This window comes from Tamandua tetradactyla, chromosome 1 (genome assembly GCF_023851605.1).
Source record: "Tamandua tetradactyla isolate mTamTet1 chromosome 1, mTamTet1.pri, whole genome shotgun sequence".
Taxonomy (NCBI): domain Eukaryota; kingdom Metazoa; phylum Chordata; class Mammalia; order Pilosa; family Myrmecophagidae; genus Tamandua; species Tamandua tetradactyla.
The window spans coordinates 5821225-5847989 of NC_135327.1; the positions used below are offsets into that span (position 1 = coordinate 5821225).

Sequence of the window (26765 nt, forward strand, 5' to 3'; positions counted from 1 at the left end):
ACTCACTCCAGTATTCTTGGCAACTAGAGCAGTTCCAAGGATGTAGGGGGCACCCATACTGATGTATGGATTAATAAATGAGTTAAATAAATATAGAAGCCGAGTATGTCTCTTAGGAGTTCTCTTTCTTACAAAAGGATGAAATGAAGCAGGATACATGGTAGGCATCCTTTGCAACACTTTCTAGTAAATTCTCAACAGTGAACCCAATAGGACACAAACCTATCTTCCATGTCATTTTGTTCCAAGCACTTCAGATTGAGTGGGAGTGGGCTGTTTCAGGGGTCGGTGTTGTTTGAGGATGTATCTGTGGACTTCACCCAGACGGAGTGGCAGCTGCTGGACTCTTCTCAGAGGCTCCTGTACTGCGATGTGATGCTGGAGAACTACAGGCACCTGATGTCACTGGGTAGGCACAGTTTCCCATGCATCCCCCAACAGCATGCGTTTCCTTTCTGAGGAACCAAATCATTGTAGAATGTAATGAGTTCAGGCTTGAGATTTCGGGCTCAAGGACCCTTTCAGGGCACTTGGAGGAATGTTGTGTCTCACCTCCCTGGTGAAAAGGTTTACTCTGATGAGGTACAGTTGGTCCCATCATTGCAGGGCTATAAAATGTCTCCCTTCTCATCCTTCAAAGGTCCTGAACCCTAAGCAGCTTGGCCAAGTGCTGTGTCTTTTCCCATAATAGGGCACTGTGTTACCAAACCTGAGCTGATATTCAAGTTGGAACAGGGAGAAGAACCCTGGATATTAAAGAGAGAAATCCGAAGTCAGAGCCACACAGGTAAGTGAGTGAGGTCAGACGGAGGGACGCTGGTAGAAATTGGGTCTCAGATGGTCAGTTTAGAGCTTGATGTCTTTGAAATATTTTTTAGTCTCTTAGACTTTTAGAAGTGACTGAGGACGGATAACCATATGTCTTGGGCATCAGACTTCCAAATGTAACTCATATATAGGTTCTTTTTTTTTCCCCTTGAATTGCATAGAGTATAGTTTGCTGGATTTTTATGGGTTCCAAATGCTGCTTTCTTCATCCTAGACCTTTACTTTTTGGTAATTCTCTCTGTTCAGTAATGGCCATTGTTCACCTTTCTGTTTGTTAACATGCATTTGTATATTCCTTTATTCAACAAATACTTAATTAGGCATCTACCAAGTACCAGTTACATCCTAAGCACAGGGGATCCAGAAGCAAAGTCTCTACTCTTTAGAGAGATCCAATTAAAAAATAAATACTTATTATATCCAGTACTAATCAGCACTATGAACAATTCAAGTGGGATGAGGGGGAAAGAGACTGGCAGGGGAGCGGTTGTAGGAAGGGAGGTCAGAGCAGCCTCTTCGAGGAGCTGAACATTTTACAGAAACAGCGTAGTGCAGCCCTGAATGAAGGGATGGAATGAGCCATGTGCCTGGCTAAGAGATTTCCAAAGTAGGAAACAGCATTTGCCAAGCCTGCGGCAGAAGTGTTCTTGGGTCTCACTGAGGAACAGCAAGGAATTCAGTGGGACCGGAAGGGGTTGAGTGAGAAGAAAAGGGGCAGGAGGTGATGTCCTTGCTGAGGGCAAGGCTTTGTAGCAAAGGACACTGAGAAGAAGCACCCACTGAGGGAGAAGGAAAACTGGGAGAACACAGTGTCCTAGAAACCACATGAACAAAATGCTTAGGAAGGAAGGGTGAATTCTAATGTGAAGTTTGAAGTTAAAGTCAGCATTGCCCCTTTCTTTTCCTACAAATTATCCAAAAACCACGAGGAAAGTAAAAAAATTAAAAATTCCATAGCCAAAAAAATGCCAACTCCATTTTCATTAGAAGTTGGAGTCCACTGAAATTGCAACCTTAAAATTTTAAAAGTGGGCTCCATGGAAAGTGGGACAGAAGGGTGACTGAGGTGGCCATTCGGGAGTGTGACTGACCTGGGAGAGCCTATTGCACCACATGTGGCAGCCCTGGTTGCGGAGGCCGAGGAACTGAGAGGCAGAATCCTGGAGCCTGGTGTGGAAACGCTGAGCCCACAGGAGTCCACAGAAGGGAACACAGGGCCAGGAAGTAAGCCAGGTCACATTCCTCAGGTGCGCTGCCCTCACCAGTGCAGCCCCATGCCCGGCGACTCACCCCACGCCCCACACACCCGAACCTCCAAACCTGCTCCCATTCCCCACACTCCAGGCGCCTCCACCCCACCAGCCCCCAGGGCACGTACCTGTCCCCCACCCCCACCCCAAGTGCAGCCCAGCCCACCTCTCCTGCACCCCTCCCGAGCACTACCTCCCCCTCCCTGTTCCCTGCAGCCTGTTGCCAGTGCATAAAGGCGGTGGGCACCAACCTCCATACCTAGGCTACCCCCGGCTGCCTACCTACCCATAAAGTCTCCCTGCCTCACTTCGCCCCCCACCTGAGCTGTGAGCACCCGTTTACGGCACTCCCAGGCCCACGCACGCGCACAGCCCCCAGTCACCTCACTCAGCTCTGGGAACCGTATTTTACAGGAGTCCTAGAACCATGCAGCCACACTTCCCATCTCTGAGAAAGTGCCAACCTGCACAGCTGGGTCACATCTGCCCCAAGTCAATGAAGGTGTATCGCTGACCTGCTGCCACAGCTCTACACATATGCACAAAGGACCCTGTGCCTTAGATTAGCACACACCAGGGTTATGCCTCCCAGACTGGTACACCCACACACCTCCATCCTCCCTGGCCACTGGGCACCCACATTCACAAGCATCAGTGTAACATCCCCATCCTGTGCCTATACCCACCGTGAAACAAATCACTGCACTGAGTGCCCACCCCATGCCCTACTCTCTGCTGTGCAAACATCCTGCAAACCCAAGACCTTAGAGTGCTGAAAGAAATCAACTCCCAAAATAAATCAATCAAGATATTTACATGCCACAAAGAAGCAGAAGATCACAATGCAAAAGCATATCACAAAGCAGACAGATATAACCCTGCCTAATGACCAAATTAAAACCATAGACATGGATATTGGAACAACGAATCAAAGATGTTCCTACAACTCTACTTAATAAAATAATTGGGATGGTAAATGACATAAAAGAGATTAAGAAGACAGTAGAAGAGCATAAAGAGGGATTTGAAAGATTAAATTGAAAAATAGTGGATATCACAGAAATTAAAGACTCTGTTAACCAAATAAAAAACATACTAGAGGCACACAACATCAGATTTGAAGACACAGAAGAAAGAATAAGTGATATAGAAGAAAGGATAACTGATTTCCAAGACTCAAAACAGCAAATGGAAAAAAAAAATGAATGGGAACTCAGGGAAATGATAGACAAAACAAAGCACACAAACATAAGAATCATTGGTGTCCCAGAAGAAGAAAGGAGTAAAGAGCTAGGAAGAGTAGTTGAGGATATAATGGGGGAAAATTTCCCAACCCTCATGAAGGAAATAAATATATAAGTCAAAGAAGCCCAACAAACTCCAAACAAAATAAATCCAAATAGGCCTTCCCTAAGGCACATACTAATCAGTCTGTCAAATGCTGAAGAGAAGGAGGAAATCCTGAAAGTGGCAAGAGAAAAACAATCTACTACATACAAGGGAAATTAAATAAGACTGAGTTCAGACCACTCAATTAGCACCCTGGAGGCAAGAAGGCAGTGGTAGGGTATATTCAAGATCCTGAAAGAGAAAGACTTTCAGCCAAGAATTCTATACCCAGCCAAATTGTCCTTCAACTGAGGGGGAGATTAACGTTTTCACAGATGAAGAAGTCCTCAAAAAATTTGTCAGCAAGAGACCAGCCCTACAAGAAATACTAAAAGGAGTTCTGCCAGCTGAAAAAAAAGACTAGAGGGAGGTCTGAAGGAGGGCACAGAACTGAAGAGTACTATTAAGGGTAATTTAAAGAATATGAAGAGAAAGAGGGAAAAGAATATATAGAGCAATAAAAAAGATAAGATGGTGGAATCAAGAAACGCATTTTCAGTTATAACTTTGAATGTTAACAAACTAAACTTAGCAATTAAAAGATACAGATAAGTAGACTGAATTAATAAACATGGTCCAGCTATATGCTGCTTACAAGAGACTCATCTTAGACAAAAGGATACAAATAGATTGAAAGTGAAAGGATGGAAAAAGATTATCCAAGCAAGTTGTAACCTTGAAAAAGAAAGCAGGAGTAGGTATACTAATATCAGGCAGAATAAACTTTAAAGACATCATAAGAAACAAAGAAGGACATTATATACTAATTAAAGGGTCAGCTCACCAAGAAAATATAACAATCATAAATGTTATGCTCCCAATCAAGGAGTTCCAAAGTACATGAGACAGACATTAGCAAAACTGAAGGGAGTGATAGATGTTTCAACAATAACAGTAGGAGACTTCAATACATACTCTCCTCTATAGATAGAACAAGAAGACAGGAAATAGAGAAGTTAAATAACTTGATAAATGAATTAGACCTAACAGATATACATAGGTCATTGCACCCTAAAGCACAAGGTTATACATTCTTCTCTAGTGCTCATGGAACATTCTCCAGGAAAGATCATATGCTAGGGAACAAAACGGATCTTTATAAATATAAAAATATTTAAATTATTCAAAGCACTTTCTCTGATCACAGTGGGATGAAGCTGGTTCTCAATAACCACCAAAGGATGAGAACAGTCACAAATATATGGAGATTAAATAACACACTCTTAAACAACCAGTGGGTCAAAGAAGAAGTTGCTAGGGAAATCAGTAGCAATCTAGAGATGAATGAAAATGAGAATACAACTTATCAGAACTTATGGGATGCAGCAAAGGCTGTGCTGAGAGGAAAATTTATTGCCGTAAATGCCTATATTAAAAAACAAGAAAGAGCAAAAATCGAGGACTTTACAGCAAACCTGGAGGAACTTAAGGAAGTACAGCAAAATAACCCCAAAGCAAATAGGAGAAGAGAAGTAACAAAGATTAAAGCAGAGATAAATGAATGGGAGCACAAAAGAACAATAAGAAAGAATCAATAAAACCAAAAGAAGATTCTTTAAGAAAATCAATAAAATTGATGGGCTGCTAGCAAGACTGACAAAGAAAAAAAGAGAGAGGATGCAAATAAACAAAATCAGAAATGAGAAGGGGTGTATTACCACAGACCCTGAAGAAATCATAGGAGGATACTATGAACAACTATACGCCAACAAACTAGATAACTTAGATGAAATGGACAAATTCCTGGAGACACAAACAAGCTACACGGACTCAGGAAGAAATAGAAGATCTCAACAAACCAATCACAAGTAAAGAGATGCAATCAGTCATCAAAAATCTACATACAAAGAAAAGCCCAGGGCCAGATGGCTTCACAGGGGAATTTTATCAAACATTCCATAAAGAACTAACACCAATCCTGCTCAAAGTTTTCCAAAAAATTGTTGAAAGAGGAACTCTACCTAACTCATTTTATGAAGCTAAAATCATTTTAATACCAAAATTGGGAAAAGATGCTATAAGAAAGGAAAACTACAGGCCAATATCCCTAATGAACATAGATGTAAAAATTCTCAATGAAATATTAGCAAATTGATTCCAACACATAAAAGAATTATACACTATGACCAAGTGGGTTTTATACCAGGAATACAAGGATGGTTCAACACAAGAAACTCAATTAATTTAATACAGCACATTAGCAAATCAAAAGGGAAAAATCACATGATGATCATCTTGCTTGATGTTGAGAAAGCATTCGATAAAATTCAGCATCCTTGCTGATAAAAGCACTCCAGAAGATAGGAATCAAAGGTAACTACTTCAGTATGATAAAGGGAATATATGAAAAGCTGATAGCCAGCATTGTACTCAATGGAGAGAGACTGAAAGCTTTCCCCCTAAGATCAGGTACAAGACAGGATACCCACTGTCACCACTGTTAATTCAACATTGTGCTAGAAGTTCTAACTAGAGCAAACAGGCAGGACAAAGAAATAAAAGGCATCCAAATTGGAAAGGAAGAAGTAACACCCTCATTGTTTGCAGATGATATGATACTATACTTGGAAGATCCTGAGAAATCTACAGCAAAGTTACTTGAGCTAATAAACAAATTCAGCACGGTGGTGGGATATAAAATTAACATGCAAAAATCAGTAACATTTCTGTACACAAGCTATGGCCTAGCTGAGGAGTCAGTTAAGGAAAAAATTCCATTCAAAATAGCAACTAAAAGAATCAGACACTTAGGAATGAACATAACTAGGGACATAAAGAACTTGGACACAGAAAACTACATAATACAGTTAAAAGAAATCAATGGAGATCTAAATAGGTAGAAAGATATTCCCTGCTCATGGATAGGAAGGCTAAATATAGTTAAGATGTCAATTCTCCCCAAATTGATCTACAGATTCAACATAGTACCTATCAAAATTCCAACAAAGTACTTTGAAGATTTGGAAAAGCTAACTACCAAATTCATCTGGAAGGTTGAAAACCCAGAAAAATCCACAACAAAACTACTAGAGCTAATAAATGAGTACAGCAAAGTAGCAGGTTACAAGATCAATATTCAAAAATCTGTAGCATTTCTATACACTAGTAATGAACAAGCTGAGGGAGAAATCAAGAAACGAATCCCATTTACAATTGCAACTAAAAGAATAAAATACCTAGGAATAAATTTAACTAAAGAGACAAAAAACCTATATAAAAAAAACTACAAAAAACTGTTCAAAGAAATCACAGAAGACCTAAATAGATGGAAGGGCATACCGTGTTCATGGATTGGAAGACTAAATATAGTTAAGATGTCAATCCTACCTAAATTGATTTACAGATTCAATGCAATACCAATCAAAATCCCAACAACTTATTTTTCAGAAATAGAAAAACCAATAAGCAAATTTATCTGGAAGGGCAGGGTGCCCCGAATTGCTAAAAACATCTTGAGGAAAAAAAACGAAGCTGGAGGTCTCGCGCTGCCAGACTTTAAGGCATATTATGAAGCCACAGTGGTCAAAACAGCATGGTATTGGCATAAAGATAGATATATCGACCAATGGAATCGAATAGAGTGCTCAGATATAGACCCTCTCATCTATGGACATTTGATCTTTGATAAGGCAGTCAAGCCAACTCACCTGAGACAGAACAGTCTCTTCAATAAATGGTGCCTAGAGAACTGGATATTCATATGCAAAAGAATGAAAGAAGACCCATGTCTCACACCCTATACAAAAGTTAACTCAAAATGGATCAAAGATCTAAACATTAGGTCTAAGACCATAAAACAGTTAGAGGAAAATGTTGGGAGATATCTTATGAATCTTACAACTGGAGGCGGTTTTATGGACCTTAAACCTAAAGCAAGAACACTGAAGAAGGAAATAAATAAATGGGAGCTCCTCAAAATTAAACACTTTTGTGCATCAAAGAACTTCATCAAGAAAGTAGAAAGACAGCCTACACAATGGGAGACAATATTTGGAAATGACATATCAGATAAAGGTCTAGTATCCAGAATTTATAAAGAGATTGTTCAACTCAACAACAAAAAGACAGCCAACCCAATTACAAAATGGGAAAAAGACTTGAACAGACACCTCTCAGAAGAGGAAATACAAATGGCCAAAAGGCACATGAAGAGATGCTCAATGTCCCTGGCCATTAGAGAAATGCAAATCAAAACCACAATGAGATATCATCTCACACCCACCAGAATGGCCATTATCAACAAAACAGAAAATGACAAGTGCTGGAGAGGATGCGGAGAAAGAGGCACACTTATCCACTGTTGGTGGGAATGTCAAAGGGTGCAACCACTGTGGAAGGCAGTTTGGCGATTCCTCAAAAAGCTGAATATAGAATTGCCATATGACCCAGCAATACCATTGCTGGGAATCTACTCAAAGGACTTAAGGGCAAAGACACAAACGGACATTTGCACACCAATGTTTATAGCAGCGTTATTTACAATTGCAAAGAGATGGAAACAGCCAAAATCTCCATCAGCAGAAGAGTGGCTAAACAAACTGTGGTATATACGTACGATGGAATATTATGCAGCTTTAAGACAGGATAAACTTATGAAGCATGTAATAACATGGATGGACCTAGAGAACATTATGCTGAGTGAGTCTAGACAAAAACTAAAGGACAAATACTGTATGGTCCCACTGATGTGAACGGACATTCGAGAATAAATTTGGAATATGTCATTGGTAACAGAGTCCAGCAGGAGGTAGAAACAGGGTAAGACAATGGGCAATTGGAGCTGAAGGGATACAGACTGTGCAACAGGACTAGATATAAAAACTCAAAAATGGACAGCACAATAATACCTAATTGTAAAGTAATCATGTTAAAACACTGAATGAAGCTGCATCTGAGCTATAGGTTTTTGTTTTGTTTTGTTTTGTTTTGTTTTGTTTTGTTTTTACTATTATTACTTTTATTTTTTTCTCTATATTAACATTCTATATCTTTTTCGGTTGTGTTGCTAGTTCTTCTAAACCCATGCAAATGTACTAAGAAACGATGATCATGCATCTATGTGATGATGTTAAGAATTACTGATTGCATATGTAGAATGGTATGATTTCTAAATGTTAGGTTAATTTCTTTTTTTCCGTTAATTGAAAAAAAAAAAGAGAAGGGGTAATTGGAGCTGAAGGGATACAGACTGTACAACAGGACTGGATATAAAAACTCAGAAATGGGCAGCACAATACTACCTAATTGTAATGCAATTATGTTAAAACATTGAATGAAGCTGCATGTGAGGTATAGGTTTTTTTTTCTCTCTATTATCGTTTTAATTCTTATTCTGTTGTCTTTTTATTTCTTTTTCTAAATCGATGCAAATGTACTAAGAAATGATGAACATGCAACTATGTGATGATATTAAGAATTACTGATTGTACATGTAGAATGGAATGATTTCTAAATGTTTTGTTAATTTTTTTTAATTAATAAAAAAAAAGAACTTAAAAAAAATTCATCTGGAAGGGAAAAAGACCCTGAATAGCTAAAAGCGTCCTAAAAAAGAAGAACAAAGTGGGAGGATTAACACTCCCTGACTTTAAAACCTATCATAAAGCTACAGTGGTCAAAACAGCATGGTACTGGCAGAAAGACAGAAGCATTGACCAATGGAATCGAATCAAGAGTGCAGAAATAGACCACCAAATCTTTGGTCAGCTGATTTTTGACAAGGCCCCCAAATCCTCTGAATTGGGACAAAATAGTCTTTTCAATAACTTTGGGCATGGAAGAACTGGGTATCAATAGCCCAAAGAATGAAAAAGGACCCCTATCTTACACCCTACACAAAAATTAACTCAAAGTGGATCAAACAAATATAAGAACTAGCACCATAATGCTTCTAGAAGAAAATGTAAGGAATCATCTTCAGGACCTAGTAATAGGAGGTAGCTTCCTAAACTTTACACCCCAAGCACAAGCAACAAAAGAAAAAACAAATAAATGGGAACTCCTCAAAATCAAATGCTTCTGCACCTCAAAAGACTGTCAAAAAGGTGAAGAGGCAGCCAACTCAATGGGAATAAATATTTGGCAATCACATATCGGACAAAGGTTTGATTTCCTGTATATACAAAGAAATCATACAACTTAACAAAAAAACGAATAACCTAATTATAAAATGAACCAAATATATGGGCATTTTTCTGAAGAGCAAATACAGATGGCTCAAAAGCACATGAAGAGATGCTCATTTTCATTGGCTGTAAAGGAAATACAGATCAAGACTACAAAGAGATACCACCTCATACCTGTAAGAATGGCTGCTATTAAACAAACAGGAAACTATAAATGTTGGAGAGGATGTGGAGAAACTGGGACACTTATGCACTGCGTGGGAATGTGCAGCCACTATGGAAGACTGTTTGGTGGTTCCTTAGGAAAGTAAAGATTGAGTTAGCCTATGACTCAGCAATAGCACTACTTGGTATATACCCAGAAGAGCTGAAAGCAATGACACAAACAGACATCTGCACACCAATGTTTATAGCAGCATTAGTCACAGTCACCAAAAGATGGAAACAAGCCAAATGCCTATCAACAGACAAGTGGATTGACAAAATGTGGTACATATGTACGATGGAATATTATGCAGCAGTAAGAAAAAATGATGTCCTGAAGCACATGACAAGATGGATGAGCCTTGAGGACATAGTGCTGAGTGAAATTAGCCAGACACAAAAGGATAGATACTGTATGATTCCACTTTTTGGCCAGCATAAAGGTATAATCAGAGGCTTATAATACAGATTATAGGGGACTTAGAGATACATAGAAGCTAGAGATGGGTGAACCATTAGCTAATAAGGTTGAACTTCAATGTAAGGGAGAAGTTAGGAGTGAGGGTGATTCCTAGTAGGTCTACAAGTAATATTACCATATTGAAGATGAACAAGATTGAAAGGGGTTGTATAGACCTACATGTCCCACTGACTCACACTAGAAGTATGAATTCATTCTCATAAGAATTACTTCAAAGATATGATTCTTGTACAAAGAGTGTTTAAGTCCAGGGTACAGGGGAAAAACTGCTATTGCATGCTGTGAGCTATGTTCAAAAGTAAACCATCAGCACTACCATAGCAACAGCAGAGGTAATTAATGGAGTGAGGGACAAGAGTTAAGAGGAGGTTTGGATCTCCTATTGGGCAAGGGTGTGTTTATTGGTTTTCTTTCTCTTGGAAACAATGAAATTATCTAAAATTGAGAATGTTGATGGAGTGTGGACTTTAGGCCTTCTACAGTGATGCCTGATGAATGCAGGTGGCTGAAGGGTGCACTGAAGTAGATTGGTAAACAATGGTGTATACTTATGAATGAAGGTTGGGCTGCTACAAAAAGGAACAAAATCCTGAGGCATGCAATGATGTGAATGAACATGTGGGACATTTGGTGAGACAAAATAAGCCAGAAAACAAAAGAACAAGAATGGTATGATCACCTTTAGAAAATACTTATAAGAAAACAGGGGCCTAGATTGTAAGCTTTTAGAGCAGACACATTAAGTCCGGAATGGTGATTATTATTTCTGGATTTTGAGAGATGTTTTATTTATATAACCTGATATTTAGAGATAAGAATGAAGCCGAACAGCTTGGGGTTAAAGTAATTCAGAACATAGGGGTAAGGAAGACAGTGTCTGTATTTTAGAACCACACATACTCTTTGAGACCAATGGAAGAAAGGTTTATTTGACCTGGAACTGAAATTTTCTGTAGTGCATAATCTAATTCAACCTATCTGTACAGCTCATTTGAACAACTGAAACACAGAGAGCATAGAATGAGAAAGAGGTCCTTTAATCCTGTATAGATTATTCTAATGCCTGGATACATCTAGAATATTAAGCAGATAATAAAAAAGTATTGGCAAAGTCCCCTGAGGGAGGGGAGAAAGACTATCAAACTATTAAACCTGAGCATCAGGGAATCCCCTGATACTGTGCCAAACTTTAGGGACACCCAAATCAATAGGCCATGCCCTCGAGCCTGAGGCTTACTCTTTTGAAGCTTATGTAGGTAGCAGAGAAGCTTAGACTACCTATAGGCATGCCTGAGAGTTACTTCTGGAGGACCTCTGTTGTTGCTCAGATGTGGCCTCAGTCTCTCTAAGCCCAACACTGCAAGTGCAATCATTGCCCTCCACCCTACTTGGGACATGACATCTGGCAGTGAAAGTTTCCCTGGCAACATGGGAGAGGACTCCCAGGGATGAATCCACACCTGGCATCATGGAATCAACAATTTCATACTGACCAAAAGGGGGGAAAGAGGTGTAATTAATAAAGTATCAATGGCAGAGAGAGTTCAAATAGAGTCGAGAGGCTACTCTAGAGGTTGCTGTTACTCAAGCTTCGGGTAGACGTTTCTACTTATCATAACCTGCCAACCCACAACCAGGACCATTCCAGCCAATCCTAAAGAACACTAGGGCAATATATAAGATTCCACAAGGGTAGAGTAAGTTTCCAGAAGCCTACAACCTCCATATGGGTCCCTGATCCAGATAAATCCTGAAATCTAGCCCAGCCTCTCCAGAACATCAGATAGTTCCATCTCCCTTCCCCATATTAGTGACAGGCCCTTCCAATAGCAAAAATTTAGAATTGCCATAGCCCAAACACCCCTAAAGAGAGGTATGGAAATATCAAAGGTGATGGTGGAGTTATACATAGAAGATAGGATTTAACAAATGAATATGAATGCTGAATCATTAAATTGATATCTCTTTTAGTCTCCAGTATTTTAGAGCACCTAGAAGTAAAAACCTATAATTGTGAAATTGTAACACATGTCAAACTCTGAAATATGTTCTACAACTAACTGTGATGCTGGGGTTTGAAATTTATAGCTTTTTTTGTATGTATATTATTTCTCACAAAAAAAAAAGAAGGAAAAAAGTTGATTGTGATGAAAAAAATATTTAAGTCCTCTAGCCTCCTATATTCTGGAAGCTAAAATGAAGAACATGAGAGGATCATATGGTAGCCTATGACAAACTCAGGGATCTGTCCTGTAACCACTTTTTGAAGAGTGCTTTCAAGACTATTGCTTTTTTATTTCTTCGCTTTGTATATATGTTATATATACAATAAAAAAGTTAAAAAATTTAAAAAATGGAAAAACTGCCAAAAGCAGTTATCAGGCTGGCTTAGTCATGGAAAAAGAAGTTGAGAGAAAGCACAGTAGAAACCAGTGCTGTGGACAACAGTGTTAAAACCTACTTTATAGATAGTGTTTACTTGCCAGTTGTACCACAAATGGAACTTAAAGTGGTGAGGAGATTTTAACAATGAGGCAGAAGCATTTCCTGCAGGATATGTAGATTCTGAACAGAGTAAGAATGAAATATATGCCAAGCAAAGAACCTGATCTGGTTGGCTCTAAATGATAATGTGAACTTATGGAATGATCACCTGAACATGTGTTGTGATTCTACGTATTAAAATCGAGTATACAAATCTAAGCTTAACAATCTAATATAAAATTTTCTTTGCTGGCATATTGTCTTCTATTTGTTTTATCTGCTGCTGAAAAGTCCTAAGTGTTTAAGCATATAATTGATGCTGTTGCATAAAATGTAAGTATGGGAGATAAAAATAATCACCTATTGCCAAAAGTTTTAAGATAAATCAAGAAAAAGGTTAATGAAGGTTCTGGGACCAAGTTGAGTAGCCAGGTGCTTGAGTTCCCACAGAAAAGAGAAATCACAGAGGAGGAAATCATGCTATAAAGACTGAATTTAAAAATAGTATTGTGACAGAGCATAACCAGTTGGTGAAGTACATCAGCAGATTGAAAGGGGGGAAAGTAGGATTGTCAATCAGGATAGATTGCTGCTGATTAACTCTGAAGGCATCAAAAGATAGCATCAACAATCAGAATACGGAGATGAATTAGATCCTGTTGCAAACACAGCTGTCCTCTCACATAGTTTACTGCTCTGTAAATCACAGGTGATAGAGAGATAAAGCATGAATTACAGGACCAACATTTAGACACAAGGAAGTTAGTTATTTCATAAATTTAATTTGGGGTTGTTGTGCAGAACGGAAAAGAAGAGAAAGAGATTGGAAGCATGTAAACTAGAATGCTACTGCAGTATTAAGATATGGGGAGAGGGTAATAAGGAACTAGTCTCTGATCTACCTCCACTCATAATCCTTGCTCTGATGCTTCCTTGGGTCACCCTTCAGCCTGCTTTGTCTCTCCCCTCAGTGTCCCCCTTTTTATTAGGGTTCTTTCCGTTCTCTTTGAGTGTTCCTCCATCCTTGGATCAGTCATCCTTGGATCAAAACATCTTTTCTTCTCACTCATCTTTCCATATGTTTCAAATTCTGTAGCCATTTTGAGATCATATCTATAACAAGCCAAAGCTACTTGAGTTAATTTGCAGCTTTCTCTGCATTTTTCTACTGCAGTATGAGTTTTTGCTTCTGTTCTCATATGCCAAACCAAAAGAGTAGGAGACACATTTTCTTTGGATTTATTTCATCCCAGAAGACCGTGTCTGAAACTTAAGAATAAACTCAAAATAAGGCACATAGGTACAATACCATTCCTTAAGAAATGTGTTAAGATTTATAATGTATAATTACTTTTTCATATTTCTAGGATTCCAGAATGCCAATAACGTGAAAAAGAGAAGCCATGAAAATGAAGGCAAACATTTGAGGCAAGCTTTATTCATCAACCACAAAACACTGACCACAGAGAGGAGTAAGACTTTAGGAGAAGCATTTAATCTGGCCACAAATCCAGTGCCCTCAAAAAAAGCATTCCATAAATGTGACTCATTTGGAACAAACTTGAAAAGTGCCTCAGAATTAAATATTAATAGAAGCCACGTAAGGAAAAAGTGTGGTGATTTCAATGAATGTGGATTCCTTAATACCAAACATGAGAAATCTCATTTGGGGAACAAGCCCTATGAAAATGACCAAAAAAAGAAATCCCACAGTCATATGGAGGACTTTATTCAGCATCAGAACAATCCAGCTTTGGAACAACTTCTTGAATATACTAGCCATGGGAAAGCTTCCCACAGAAAGACAGACTTCATTACACACAGAAGCGCTCACACAGGAGAGAAACCCTATGAAGATAATGAATATGGACAAGCCTTCATTCAAAAGTTAAAGTTCAGTGCTTATCTGACAACTTCTAAGGAGAGAAAGACACATGAATGCAATAATAGTGAGAAATTCTCATGCATAAAGTCAAAACATATACATCAGAGAGTTTATCTAGGGAAGAAACACAACAAATGTAGTAAATTTAGGAAATCCTCTGGCAAGAAATCAAACCTTTCTCAGCATCAAAGAATGTACACAGGAGAACAACCTGATGAGTACAATGAAAGTGGGAACGCCTCAAGGAAGTCAGACACTACTCAGAATGAGAGAATTCACATAGGAGAGAAAATATACAACTGTAAAAAATGTGAGAAATTTTTCTGCAGGAAGTTAAATCTCACTGAACTTCAGAGAACACACTTGGAGAAAAAAACTGATGAAAGTAATGAAAGTGGGAGGGCCTTAAATAGGAAATCACATCTCACTCAAAAACAGAGAGCGAACAAAGAAAAGAAAACCTACAGCTGTAATAAATATGGGAAGAGCGTCTATAAGAAAACAGACCTTACACAACATCAGAACACACATAGAGGGAAGAAAACCTACGAATGTAATGACTGTGGAAAGTCCTTCTTTGTGAAGTCTAACCTTGCTGAACATCAGAGAACACACACAGGGGAAAAACCATATGAATGTAAAGAATGTGGAAAGTTCTTCTGCCAGAAATCAGCCCTCACTGTACATCAGAGAACTCACACTGGAGAGAAACCCTATAAATGTAATGAATGTGGGAAAACTTTCTGTGTGAAATCAAACCTTACTCAACATCAAAGGACCCACACAGGAGAGAAACCCTATAAATGTAATGAATGCTGGAGATCTTTCTGCGTGAAATCCAATCTCATTGTGCATCAGAGAACTCATACAGGAGAGAAACCCTACAAATGTCTTGAGTGTGAGAAAACCTTCTCTGAAAAATCAGCCCTCACAAAACATCAGAGAATTCATACTGGGGAAAAACCCTATGAATGTAATGACTGTAGAAAAACCTTTAGCCAGAGGTCAACCCTCACCAAACATCGAAGAAAAACACACAAGGAGAAAGAAGGCTCCCATCAATTCCATCCAAGTGTAGAAGGCTTCATTTACAAGCCAACTTGTTGACCATCAGTACAGTCACAGGGCAGAATGCCTAAAGACAACACATGTAGGAGAGTCTTCCTTAGTAGGTTATAACTTATTGGATAGTAGAGCGTTGATACAGGAGTGAAACCCTGTGAATACTTTGAGGGTGTGAAGGCTTTCAACAACAATTCAAAGTCACTGAGGGGAAATATTTTCATTTTAAGGAATGTGTATTAAAATGTTCCTCCAGAATTGTTCAGATGTGATAGCAAACTTATAACAAAAAGATAATAGAAAATATTCTGTTCTTAATATAGTATGAAATGCTTTATTCTAAAGCATGAATAACTTAAATCATTGGCCCAACAGCATTAAATATATATGTGAAGAGTTCCTTAGATGGTTTGGGCTATACAAAAATATACAATGCATGAGTGTGCTGTATAGCATAAATACTGTGTCTTGGATTTGCATATGGAAACTCACCATTCTTTCTGAATCTCAACAATACCACATAAATTATGAGATTGAACAGTCACACAGTCTGTGGTCCAACAGTTCTTCTCCTTTATACATATCCTAAAACATAGTTCTCAACTGGGCATCCTAAAAGGTATTTAGAAATATTAGGATATTCTGATTGTTGCTATGACTGAGTGTGCTGTAGTCATTTGGTAGGTAGGAAGTTCAAAGAGACTAAGTGTCTTTCAAAGTGTCAGAGAAAGGATTGGAGAGTGTCTCATCCAGACTGCCAGTAGCCCCACCACAGAGAAGCCCTGCTCTAGAGAAACTCTTCCACATTTGCACCCACAGATAGGTATGAGAGTGTTCATTACAATATTTTGTGTAATACCAATTTTTAAAAAAACAGAAAACACATAGATGTCCATTAACAATAGACTACACAGGTAAATGTTGATATAGAGTCATAAGTGGGAATAAAATGCACTAGTGAAAACTAATTAACCTTAGTCAAATCAACATGATTATACCTTAAAACCACTATGTTGAATGAAATCCAAAAATATTGACACAGTGTTATTTCATTTTATATAAAGCTCACTGTGTGATGTAAAGAAACCCAGTTGTATTAATTTTTAGCATGAAAAGCTATATTTAGGTTATAGTAAAATGCTTTTGCAGGCAGTGCAACAGTAGCTCAGTGGTAGAATTCTCACCTGCAATGCAGGAGACCCAGTTTCAATTCCTGGAGCCTGCACATGTCAAAAAGAAAAATTCTGTTCCAGTATTATCATTCTAAACTTTATATGTCACTCTTCAGGGCGATCAGCATATCCTTAGAAGCCATCATCATTAATCTTTTAACACAAAACTCTGTTAAGGTGTCAAAAACACTGTTATTCAGAGAGCCTTACCTCATATAAGTGTACAATTAGCAGAATCAAATGGTGGTATTTTGTGTATCTCTATTGCCTACTCATGCCATGGACTGTCAGTGCCATCTTGATTATTGGAAATACAGTCATTAGTGCCTTTGAGTCTACTCAGAGTAGAAAACCAATTGCAAAAACAACACCACATTTTTAAGATTCTGTTTCCCAAGAGCCACTCCCAGTACCAAAGTTGTAGTACTAAGGGTTCTCTAGGCAACAACCAATGGGAGATATCTGTAAATATGAGATTTTATAAAAGTGTCTCATGCAACTGTGGGAATGTGTGAGTCCAAATTCCATATGGCAGGCTGCAAGCTGGCAACTCCAGTGAAGGTCTTGATGAACTCCCCAGGGGAGGCTGTCGAGCTTAACTGGAGAGAGCAAGTTTCTCTTCTGACTTCTCCCTTAAAAAGCCTTCAGTTGATTAGATTAAGCATCACTCATTGGAAGACACTCCCATTAGCCCACTGCAGATGTGATCAACCAGAGGCAATCAATGTGCTGATGATTTAAGTCCATGAAATTCCTCACAGTGACAGACAGGCCAGTGCTTGCTTGAACAGACAGTTGGGTGCCATCACCTGGCCAAATTGACACATCAACTTAACCATCACATAGGCCTATGAGGTAAGTTTTCTTTCCATGCTCATCTTACAAAGGAGGAAAACAAAGTTCCCTAAAATTATTGCAGTTTTAAGGCAGCCAAGTGGCACACCCTGAAGTTGAACTGTCTCTGGCTCTAACATTCTTGCTTTGCTTACACTGGTTTGCACTGTCCTTGCCTTTTTAAGGTCAGCATATAATATTCTCTCCCTAGCTGTCCTGCTTTTCAGAGCATCAGGTTGCATGTTGCTGGGCCACACCTGCAAAAGCAGAATTTCTAGAATCATCTCTTATGCCCTTTTATATGCCTTCCTGGGCTCCTACATTTTACCCTATTTCAGAGAATGAAAAAATTCAAACCTACTGATTGTGATTATTATTTTTGCAATGTATTTTTATTGTATTTCCAGGAGTTTTACTTAAGTGTTTAAGTGCTTCCACCCTTTTCCTTTTCCCAGCCCTAGAACCAGAAGGGCTAGAGCCAAGACATCTCTTACCTGCCTTTTTCTGAGACCAAGTTCAAGACAGCCTGGCAAGCATGTTTCCAGCTTAGAGGAGCATAAGGCAATCCTCTCTACCACTCTTCTGGCCCCCACATTCTGCAGAGGTTCTTTTCAATCCCTTTCTTTCCACTTTGGATCCTAGGGTCATACTTTGGTCTAAAAACATGCAGAATCTCCCCCATAAGGCTGTAGACAGAGCAAGAGAACTCTATCGCCCAAAAATGAACTGCACATGTGCAGGAAGAGCTGCTGGACATCTGTTCCTAGAGAATTCCTCTGGGCAATTCAAGGCTCCCCTTCCCATGAGTCTCTATGGCCCCTTTATTAGTAACTAGGCAAGAGTTTCTACTTAATTAGGTGCAATGAATGTTTGCTAATGCAGGTAATTTTTCCTGTCTCATAAATGCATGATTCTTTCATTACCCACAGAGATTATTAACTGGACTGGTTTTGCACACAACCTGTGTATGCGTTCATACTTGTATAATAACAGCCACCATAAATCAATTTCATCTAAGAATATGGATGAAACACTTAAATAAAACACCAGCAAATAGAATCCAAAAATACATTGAAAGAATAATAATCACAATCAGTACGGTTTCTTCCAGGGATACAAAAAAAAAAAAAAACCTACAAAAACAATCATTAAAAAATCGGTCACCTGTGGGGGAATGCTTTGAAAACTAGAAAATAAAGGGAAAGAATCAGTATTAAGTCTACATTTTCCATATGAACTGTTCTTTGTGGTTGCCAAATAATGGGAAGGGAAGCTTTTTCTTTATTGAAGTCTTGCAGCTAACCTGAGGAAGTAATGTTAGAATAAGCATATCACTCTTTTGTAACCCCTAATGCATGAGTAGATCTGGGTAAAGATCACCAATACCTGTAATAACATAAGAGAGAGGCAACAATATTGTGTGCTCCTGATTTGAAAAAAAAAAAAAAAAAAAAAAAAACACCATCTACTCATGCCTAAACTTACATCTGAATCTGATCAAGTCTCTTTGCCAGTTTATGTGAAATGGCAGGGACAGGGGAGCTCACTGCATGATACGATACAGATGTAATCAGCCAATCTAGACTGCAGGAGAATAGGACAAAGGACCCAGTTTCTTCAACAAATAAAAGGGGGGCTGAGAAGCAATTGAAGGACAATATAGGGATGAAAAGAAGCTATCTGAGATATCTCAGTACATTTTTATATTAAAAGGTTGGATTTGGTGAGTTGCTTTAATGAATAGACTAAGGAAAGGGAAAAACAGTAACTTTTCGGTGAAGACACCTGACAGACTCCACCTTAACCAAGGAATCAAGGTCAGCCTCACCAGTGATAAGTCATGTTCACATCTTGCACCCCCAATATGATATGATGGAAAGGGCACATCACCCCTGTGGGTATTTGTCCTCTAAGCCCATAAACCCATTCTAATCATGAGAAAACATGACAACCCCAAACTGAGGGACATCCTGCTACATACCTGTCTACTCTTCCTAAGTGTCAAGGTTGTGATAAACAAGGAAGAACTGAGAAGCCGTCAGAGGCCAAAGGAGACTAAGGAGACATGATCATTGAATGCAGCCTGGGGCCCTGGATTCGATTCTGCAACAGAATGAACATGAGTGGAAAAACTGGTGAAAGACAAATAGCATTGCACCAGTGTTCATTTTTTTAGTATTAACAAAGGTACTGCAGTTAGGTAAGATGTTAACATTAGAAGAAACTGGATAAAGAAAATGCAAAAAAATTGTACTATCATTTTCTCTAAATCTAAATTTATTCCAAAATAAGAAGGTTATTTTAAAATGTTTACATAAAATATAACCATATCATGTGTAGAGTACATAAAAGTAAGACTGTGTCAAAGACATAATGCTACCGACAAGTTAAGATGGTTTAATTCAGGCTCTGCAATAGGAAGAAGATTAATGAGGGTCATCTCAGGAAGAGGAGTAGGGAGTCCCTGAAGGGAGGTGGAAGGTGGGTTCCAGCTGCATCATGGTGGGAGGGGGGTCCCTTTGCAGTTAGCCCTTCCCAGGAGTACAGAAGTGTGGGGGATTTCTTAACTGCCTCTGTTTGCCTGGAGCACAGGGCTCAGGCAGAGCTCAAGATTGTCAAATACACACATTGAAAAGCAAAAACAAATATCAGCATAATCTCACCTCCCAGGAATAACCACATTTAATGTTAGGGGCACTTCCTTTGATATTTTCCTAAATCTGGAATTGTTAAAGAATTATGTCCTGTGATTATGTTTTCACTGAGAAACAAATAAGCTTTTTCCTGTGAATAGGCTCATATAAGAAAAACTGTTTCATATGCCCACGATAATAAGACAGGAAAATAAGCTCCCACTCACAAGAGCATAAGACTTATAAATATACCTAGATAAACACCAAAGGATATAAACAGGCAGTTAACAGCAGAAATCTTAAGAGCTAACAGTCATATAAGAGATGCCCATAAATGTTAAAAATCTAAGAAATGCAAATGGAAGCAATCATGAGATATCATTTTACGACTATTAGATTGGCAAAACTTAGAAAGTTCTGTAAAGCTGTGTTGGAGGGAGGGTGGGGACAGAGGAACCTCATGCACTGACCTCCCAACTGGACAATTTAGGAAGTTGCCAGTGTATGAGGCATGATGGGGGATGGGCCCCGGCTCCCCACAGGGATTCTGGAGGAAGCTGGCCATCTCTCTACAACCACAAGCAGGCAGAGCCTGGCACGCTTCCTGGGATTAGCCAGTTAGACGGACCTCCCCAAGACTGATTCTGGGACTAGAAGTGCCAAGGCGTATAGAGGAAAACAGTGGAGTCCAGAGTCCAGAAGTGCAGCTTTGAGTGTCCAGTGATGTCACAGAAACCACAGTTTGTGTTCAGACCTTGGCAGAGTTCCCTCCAGCTTGGAGACCTACGACCTGGTCCCACAGAGCCGGGTTCTGCAGCCCTGACATCAATGTTGCGAGCTATCTAATGTGTTATAAATAAGTTCCTTTTATGATTAAGTTATCAAGAATCCATTTCTTTTCTATACCATCAAGAATCCTACTGATTTAAAAAAAAAAAAAAAAAGGACCAGGAGTTGTATGTCAGTCACAAACCCTCAAGAAAATGGGTAGCATGTGGAGTCAGCTCTCTGGCTTAGTCGAAGCTGAAGGCAGTACAAATCCCATTGATACTCAGGGATATAAATCTGGTACGTGGCATGCAGAAGGAAATAAGTCCATTAAGTTATCTCTTGAAATAATATGAAGTAAAGTACTCATTGCTTTTGTGAAATAGAACATTCATTCACTTACCTTTAACTCAGCAATTTTATTCCTAGCTATATAGCCAAGTGTCAGTCTTGCACATAAACATCAAAAGGTATGTCAAGGATATTCTCAATAGCATGGTTTGTAATAACAACAACAACAAAAAATAGTCAACCCAAATATACTCATCAACAAGTGAACAGATACATAAATTGTGGTAAATATATGTAGTAGTAAAAATAACTGATGAGTCTCAGCTACATAATGTTGAATGCAAAGAGCAGGTCCCAGAAGTCTGCAGATGGTATGATGCTAGTGTTAGAAAGTTCAAAAACAAGCAAAACTAAGCAATATAGGGTTTCAGTATATATTACTTTTATGTGCTCATATATATATATATATATGAGTGACAAAGCAAAAGAACCAGGGAGAGACTTCTGCTTCCAGGAAGGTAGGGCAGACATAGGAAGACTGAAAAGTAGAGAGAAGAAAGCAGGTAATCTAGGGATCAGTGACATGGTGGTGAGTCTTCTGGGTTGTAATTTTGCCCACATATCCCAGACTTGGGTTGAAGAAGCTTGCAACCCGGAAACAACAATGGTGGCAGACGAAAAGGAAAAATAAATTCCCAGCAACATAGCGCTCTCTCTCTAACAAAAAACTAGGAAAGGGGCTGCCTAGCAAGACAGAAAAGAAGACAATTGCTCTACTCTAGCCAAGCACTATAGGGAAAAAAAAGTGCCCCACCCCCACCCGCACCACAAAGGCCAAGTGGGGAGCCCAGACTTCACCCCCACCAGGCTGCAAAGAGGCAACCCAACCCCCTACAGGGTGGTGTTAGAATCTAAGGCAGGAACCAGTACTATCATCCCTAATCGGGAGAACAAAGTTCCTCACTCCCTGTGGTATCAGTGGAGTCTGGATTCACCCGCACCCAGCAGTAGAGTGGTGTCCCTGTACCTCCCCACTAGGGGTGTCTGAGGAGGCCTAGGGAAGAGTCAGGACTTTCATCGCTGCCTAGTAGAAAGGTCACCCAGCCCCCATGATGTCAGTGAAGGCCATATGGGAAGCAGAAACAGGGAGATACCAGTAAAGGCCAGAACTCCCACCCATGCCCAGCCCTAGGAAGAAGCACTCCCACTTCAGAAAACAATGGAAGCCAAGTGGCAATTTGGATTTCCACACCCACCTGGCAGTAAAAGGTGGTGGATGGAACCCTCCTCCTTCCCCTGAGGGAGTGGGATCAGAAGAAGCCTGTTAAAACAGAAAGTTTAAATAAGATCTAGAGTGTCATTAACATGATACCCAAAATAGTCAGGTTTCAATTAAAAATTACTCTTAAGTTTTAATTAAAAATGGTTCTTAATACCAAGAACTATGAAGATCTCAAACTAAATTAAAAAAGACAATCAGTAGATACCAACACCAAGAAGACAGAGATGTTAAAATTATCTCACAAAGATTTTAATGTAGATATTAAAAATGCTTTGATGAGCAATTATAAACATGCTTCAAACAAATGGAGAAATAAAAAGTCCAGCAAAGAAGTAGAAGATAAAAAGAACCAGATGGGAACTTTAGAACTGAAAGATATAACAACTGAAATTTTAAAAACTCAATGGCAAAACAAACAACAAAAAAACTCAATGGCTTGAATAGCAGGAGAATGGAGGGTAGAAAGTAAAAAATGAGTGAACTGGAAAAATATACCAGTAAGAATTACCCGGTCTGAACAACAGAGAGAAAAGATTCTGAGAAAAATGAGCAGAGCCTCAGGGCACTGTGGGACAACAGTAAAAGTTCTAACATTCACATCATCAGTGTTCCAGAAAGAGAGAGGTAAGTCAGCAGGGTTGAAAAAGTATTCAAAAAAATAATGGCAGAAAATTTGCCAAATTTTGTAAAATAAAAAAAATCTATGGAATGGTTGAATAAAAACTAGTAACAACATCTGTCATGGTCAGGTTCATGTGTCAACTTGGCCAGGTATTGGTGCCTGTTTGTCTGGTCAGGCAAGCGCATTAATCTGGGGAGATTTAATGCATTTCCTGTTGTATGTGGGACAGCTGAGTATTGTTAGGTGAGGAAAAAATGTGTCTGTTACTGTTTTCTATTTAGAGATTAAGTATGGTTTAAGGTGATATGCATAACTGCCAGGTTGACAAGGGGTGGACTGTCATGGTCAGGTTCATGTGTCAACTAGGCCAGGTGGTGGTGCCTGTTTACCTGGTCGGACAAGTGCTGGCCTGTCTGCTGCTATGAGGACATTTCGTGGACTTAAATCCTGATTATGTTAGCTGCATCCACAGCTGACTGCATTCGTAATCAGCTAAGGAGAGTGTCTTCTGAAATGAGTTAGCTTAATCTAATCACTGGAAGCCTTCTAAGGAGGATTCAGAAGAGACAGTTTTCTTCCTGCTTCAGCCATTGAGCCTCTCCTGTGGAGTTTGTCCAGACCCTCCATCGGAATCGTCAGCTTGTGGCCTTCCCTACAGATACTGGACCCTTACATTCCCATGGTTGCCCAGTCAGTCTCTCCTGAGAGTTTAGTGAGGAACTTCATCAGACTTACCAGCTTGCAGCCTGCCCTACAGACCTTGGAATCTACATTCCCAGGGTTAGGTGAGATACATTTATAAATTTTATATCCATGGATATTTCCTGCTGATTCTGTCTCTCTGAAGAATCCTAGCTAATACAACATCAAATGCTGGCAAGGATACAGAGAAGCTGGATCACTCATACAATGCTGGTAAGGATGTAACATGGTACAGCCATTCTAGAAAACAGTTTGACAGTGTCTTTAAAAAACTAAACAGGGGTAAATAATTGGGGATGATAAGAGATATGGGGTGCTTTAGGTCTTCTCTTTTGTGTGGATATGTGTATCTTATTTCTCTCTTTGGAGCAAATGAAAATTGTCTAAAATTGAGAATGATGATGACTGTTCAACATGGGAGGATACTGTGAGACATTTATTGTATATTTTGGATAGAATATATGCTATGTGAACATACCTCAACAAAATCTGCAGATTCAAAAATAAATAAACAGAAATATTTTAAGGGCTGGAGAAAATGTGGAGAGAGAGGTATATTAATATTGGTAGGGTAGCAGAATGGGGCAACCCTTCCAGAGGGGAATGCAGCAGACCCACAGAGGCTAAATATGGGGTCGCCATTGATTAGGCAATCCTGTAACAGGAATATACTCGGATAGACATTTACAGCAGCATTATTCACAATAGCCAATGGTCGGAGGGGGCTAAAAGGTCCATCAACTGATGAGTATAAAAGCTAACTGTGGTGTATATATATATATGATAGAATATTGTGCGACTACAGAAAGGTATGAAGTCATGAGGTATGCAGCGAGGTGAATGGCCTTGAAGGCTGTGATGCTTAGGTTGTAGTGTCAACTTGGCCAAATGGTGATGCCCAGTCATCTGGTCATGCAAGTACTGGCCTGGCCATTGCTGCAAGGATATTTCGTGGCTGGGTGATTGAATCATCGTTCAACAGTTGATTGCATCTGTGGCTGATGACATCTGCGACCAACTAAGGCATGCCTCACAGTGAAATAATTCAATCAGTTGACGGCGTTTAGAAGAGAGACTCTTTCACTGCTTCTTCAGCCAGCGAGTCTCTCCCGTGGAGTTCATCTAGACCTTGCATTGGCGCTGCCATCTTCACAGCCTACCCTGTGGTCTGTGGACTCTTCCATCCCCACAGTTACATGAGACACCTTTAAGATCTCATCTTTACAGATCTCTCCTGTTGGTTCTGTTTCTCTTGAGAACCTTGACTAACACAAGAACATTATGTTGAAAACATAAGCCAGAAACTAAAGGACAAATATCGTATGGTCTCACTGAGAAACTACTTACATGAAAATTAGGGCCTAGATTATAAATTTGTATAACAGTCACTTTTATTCCTGAGTTTTAAGTGTTATTTCTAAATTCTGAGATGCTGTGCTCTTTGTGTATAAGCTGGTAGTCCCTTGGATCAGTGGGTATCTGTGTGAACCTAAGACTCATAGTTGGAATTCGGCAGCTCTGAAAATCATGTTACTCCATATGTAACTGCTGAAGAAGCTGAAAATAGATCAGATTTCAATTAGAGATATGAATGAAGCTGATCTGGTTAGGAATAAGGCAAATCAGAATACAGGGTAAAGGATGATATTGTCTATATTTTAAAACTTCACCTTCTGTGTGAGACCAAAGGAAAAGAGGTTTATTTGGTCCAAATTTAAATTTTATGTAGCACACTATCTACCAACCTGTGTGGGCAGTTTATTTGAACAACCAAAACACATGGAGCCTACAATAGGAAATGATTTCTTGTAATTCTACATAACCTAATATAATACCCTGATATATCCCAGAGTATGCTGGGCAGGTAATAAAAGAGTATTTACAAAGTCCCTTGAGAGACTGGAAAAAAATATATGGAACTATTAAACTTCCCCACCTGGGAAATTCCTGATACTCTCTCAAGCATTAGGAATTCCCAGTTTAATAAACCAAGCCCTCGATCTTGAGATGTACCCTTCTGAAACTTATTTCTATAATGGGGAAGCTAAGCCTATCTATAATTATGCCTAAGACTCACTTCCAGAGAACCTCTTTTGTTGCTCAGATTGGCCCCTCTCTCCCTAAATCCATCTTTGCAAATAAACTCATTACTTTCCTCCTCTAAGTGTGACATGACTTCCAGAGGGGTAAATCTCCCTGGCAACATGGGACATGATTCCCAGGGATGAGCCGGGCCTCATCATCATGGGATTGATGGTGCCTTCTTGACCAAAAGGAGGAAAAGAAATGTAACAAAATAAAGTTTCAGTGGCTAGGAGATTTCAAATAGAGTGAAGAGGTTATTTTGGAGGTAACTCTTGCAAGCTTCAGCCAGATATAGAAAATTGCCACAGTATGCCAAGCCCCAAACAAAAGTATTCCTGAAAACCCTAAAGAATACACAGGGCTCCATCTGAAACTCTATAAAAGTTTTACTCATTAAGTTTCTTTTTCAGAAACTTGAAATCTCCAGAATGTTCTTATGCCTGATAAACCCTGAAACCCAGCGGTACCAGTGTCTCTAAGAACCTCAAACAGTTGAAACCCCCTACCCCATAATGTCGACACCCCTTTTCAACAGGAAGAGATTAGAACAGTTATTGCCCATAAGATTGTGAGAATCATCAAATAAGAGGGCAGAGGTGTTACAGAGAAGACAGAATTTAACAAATGACTATGACTACTGAATCATTATATAGATATTTCTTCTTAGT

The 26765-nt window shown here is 39.2% G+C and overlaps 1 protein-coding gene and 1 long non-coding RNA gene across 2 annotated transcripts in view; one reads left to right on the forward strand and one right to left on the reverse strand.

Moving 5' to 3' along the window:
• Window positions 1-19133, forward strand: part of ZNF334 (zinc finger protein 334) — a 31672-nt gene extending 12539 nt beyond the window's left edge. Inside the window, exons 4-6 of the mRNA XM_077156552.1 lie at window positions 283-409; window positions 692-787; window positions 14129-19133. Of these exons, the coding sequence (XP_077012667.1) occupies window positions 283-409; window positions 692-787; window positions 14129-15753 (1848 nt within the window). The 3' untranslated portion in view covers window positions 15754-19133. The remainder of the gene's footprint in view (window positions 1-282; window positions 410-691; window positions 788-14128) is intronic.
• A 567-nt stretch (window positions 19134-19700) lies between these two features.
• LOC143683253 (uncharacterized) overlaps window positions 19701-26765 on the reverse strand; it is a 34187-nt gene continuing 27122 nt past the window's right edge. The window contains exons 3-4 of the long non-coding RNA XR_013175423.1: window positions 22663-22727; window positions 19701-19817 (exon numbers count right to left, since the gene is read on the reverse strand). This is a non-coding gene — a long non-coding RNA (uncharacterized LOC143683253). The remainder of the gene's footprint in view (window positions 19818-22662; window positions 22728-26765) is intronic.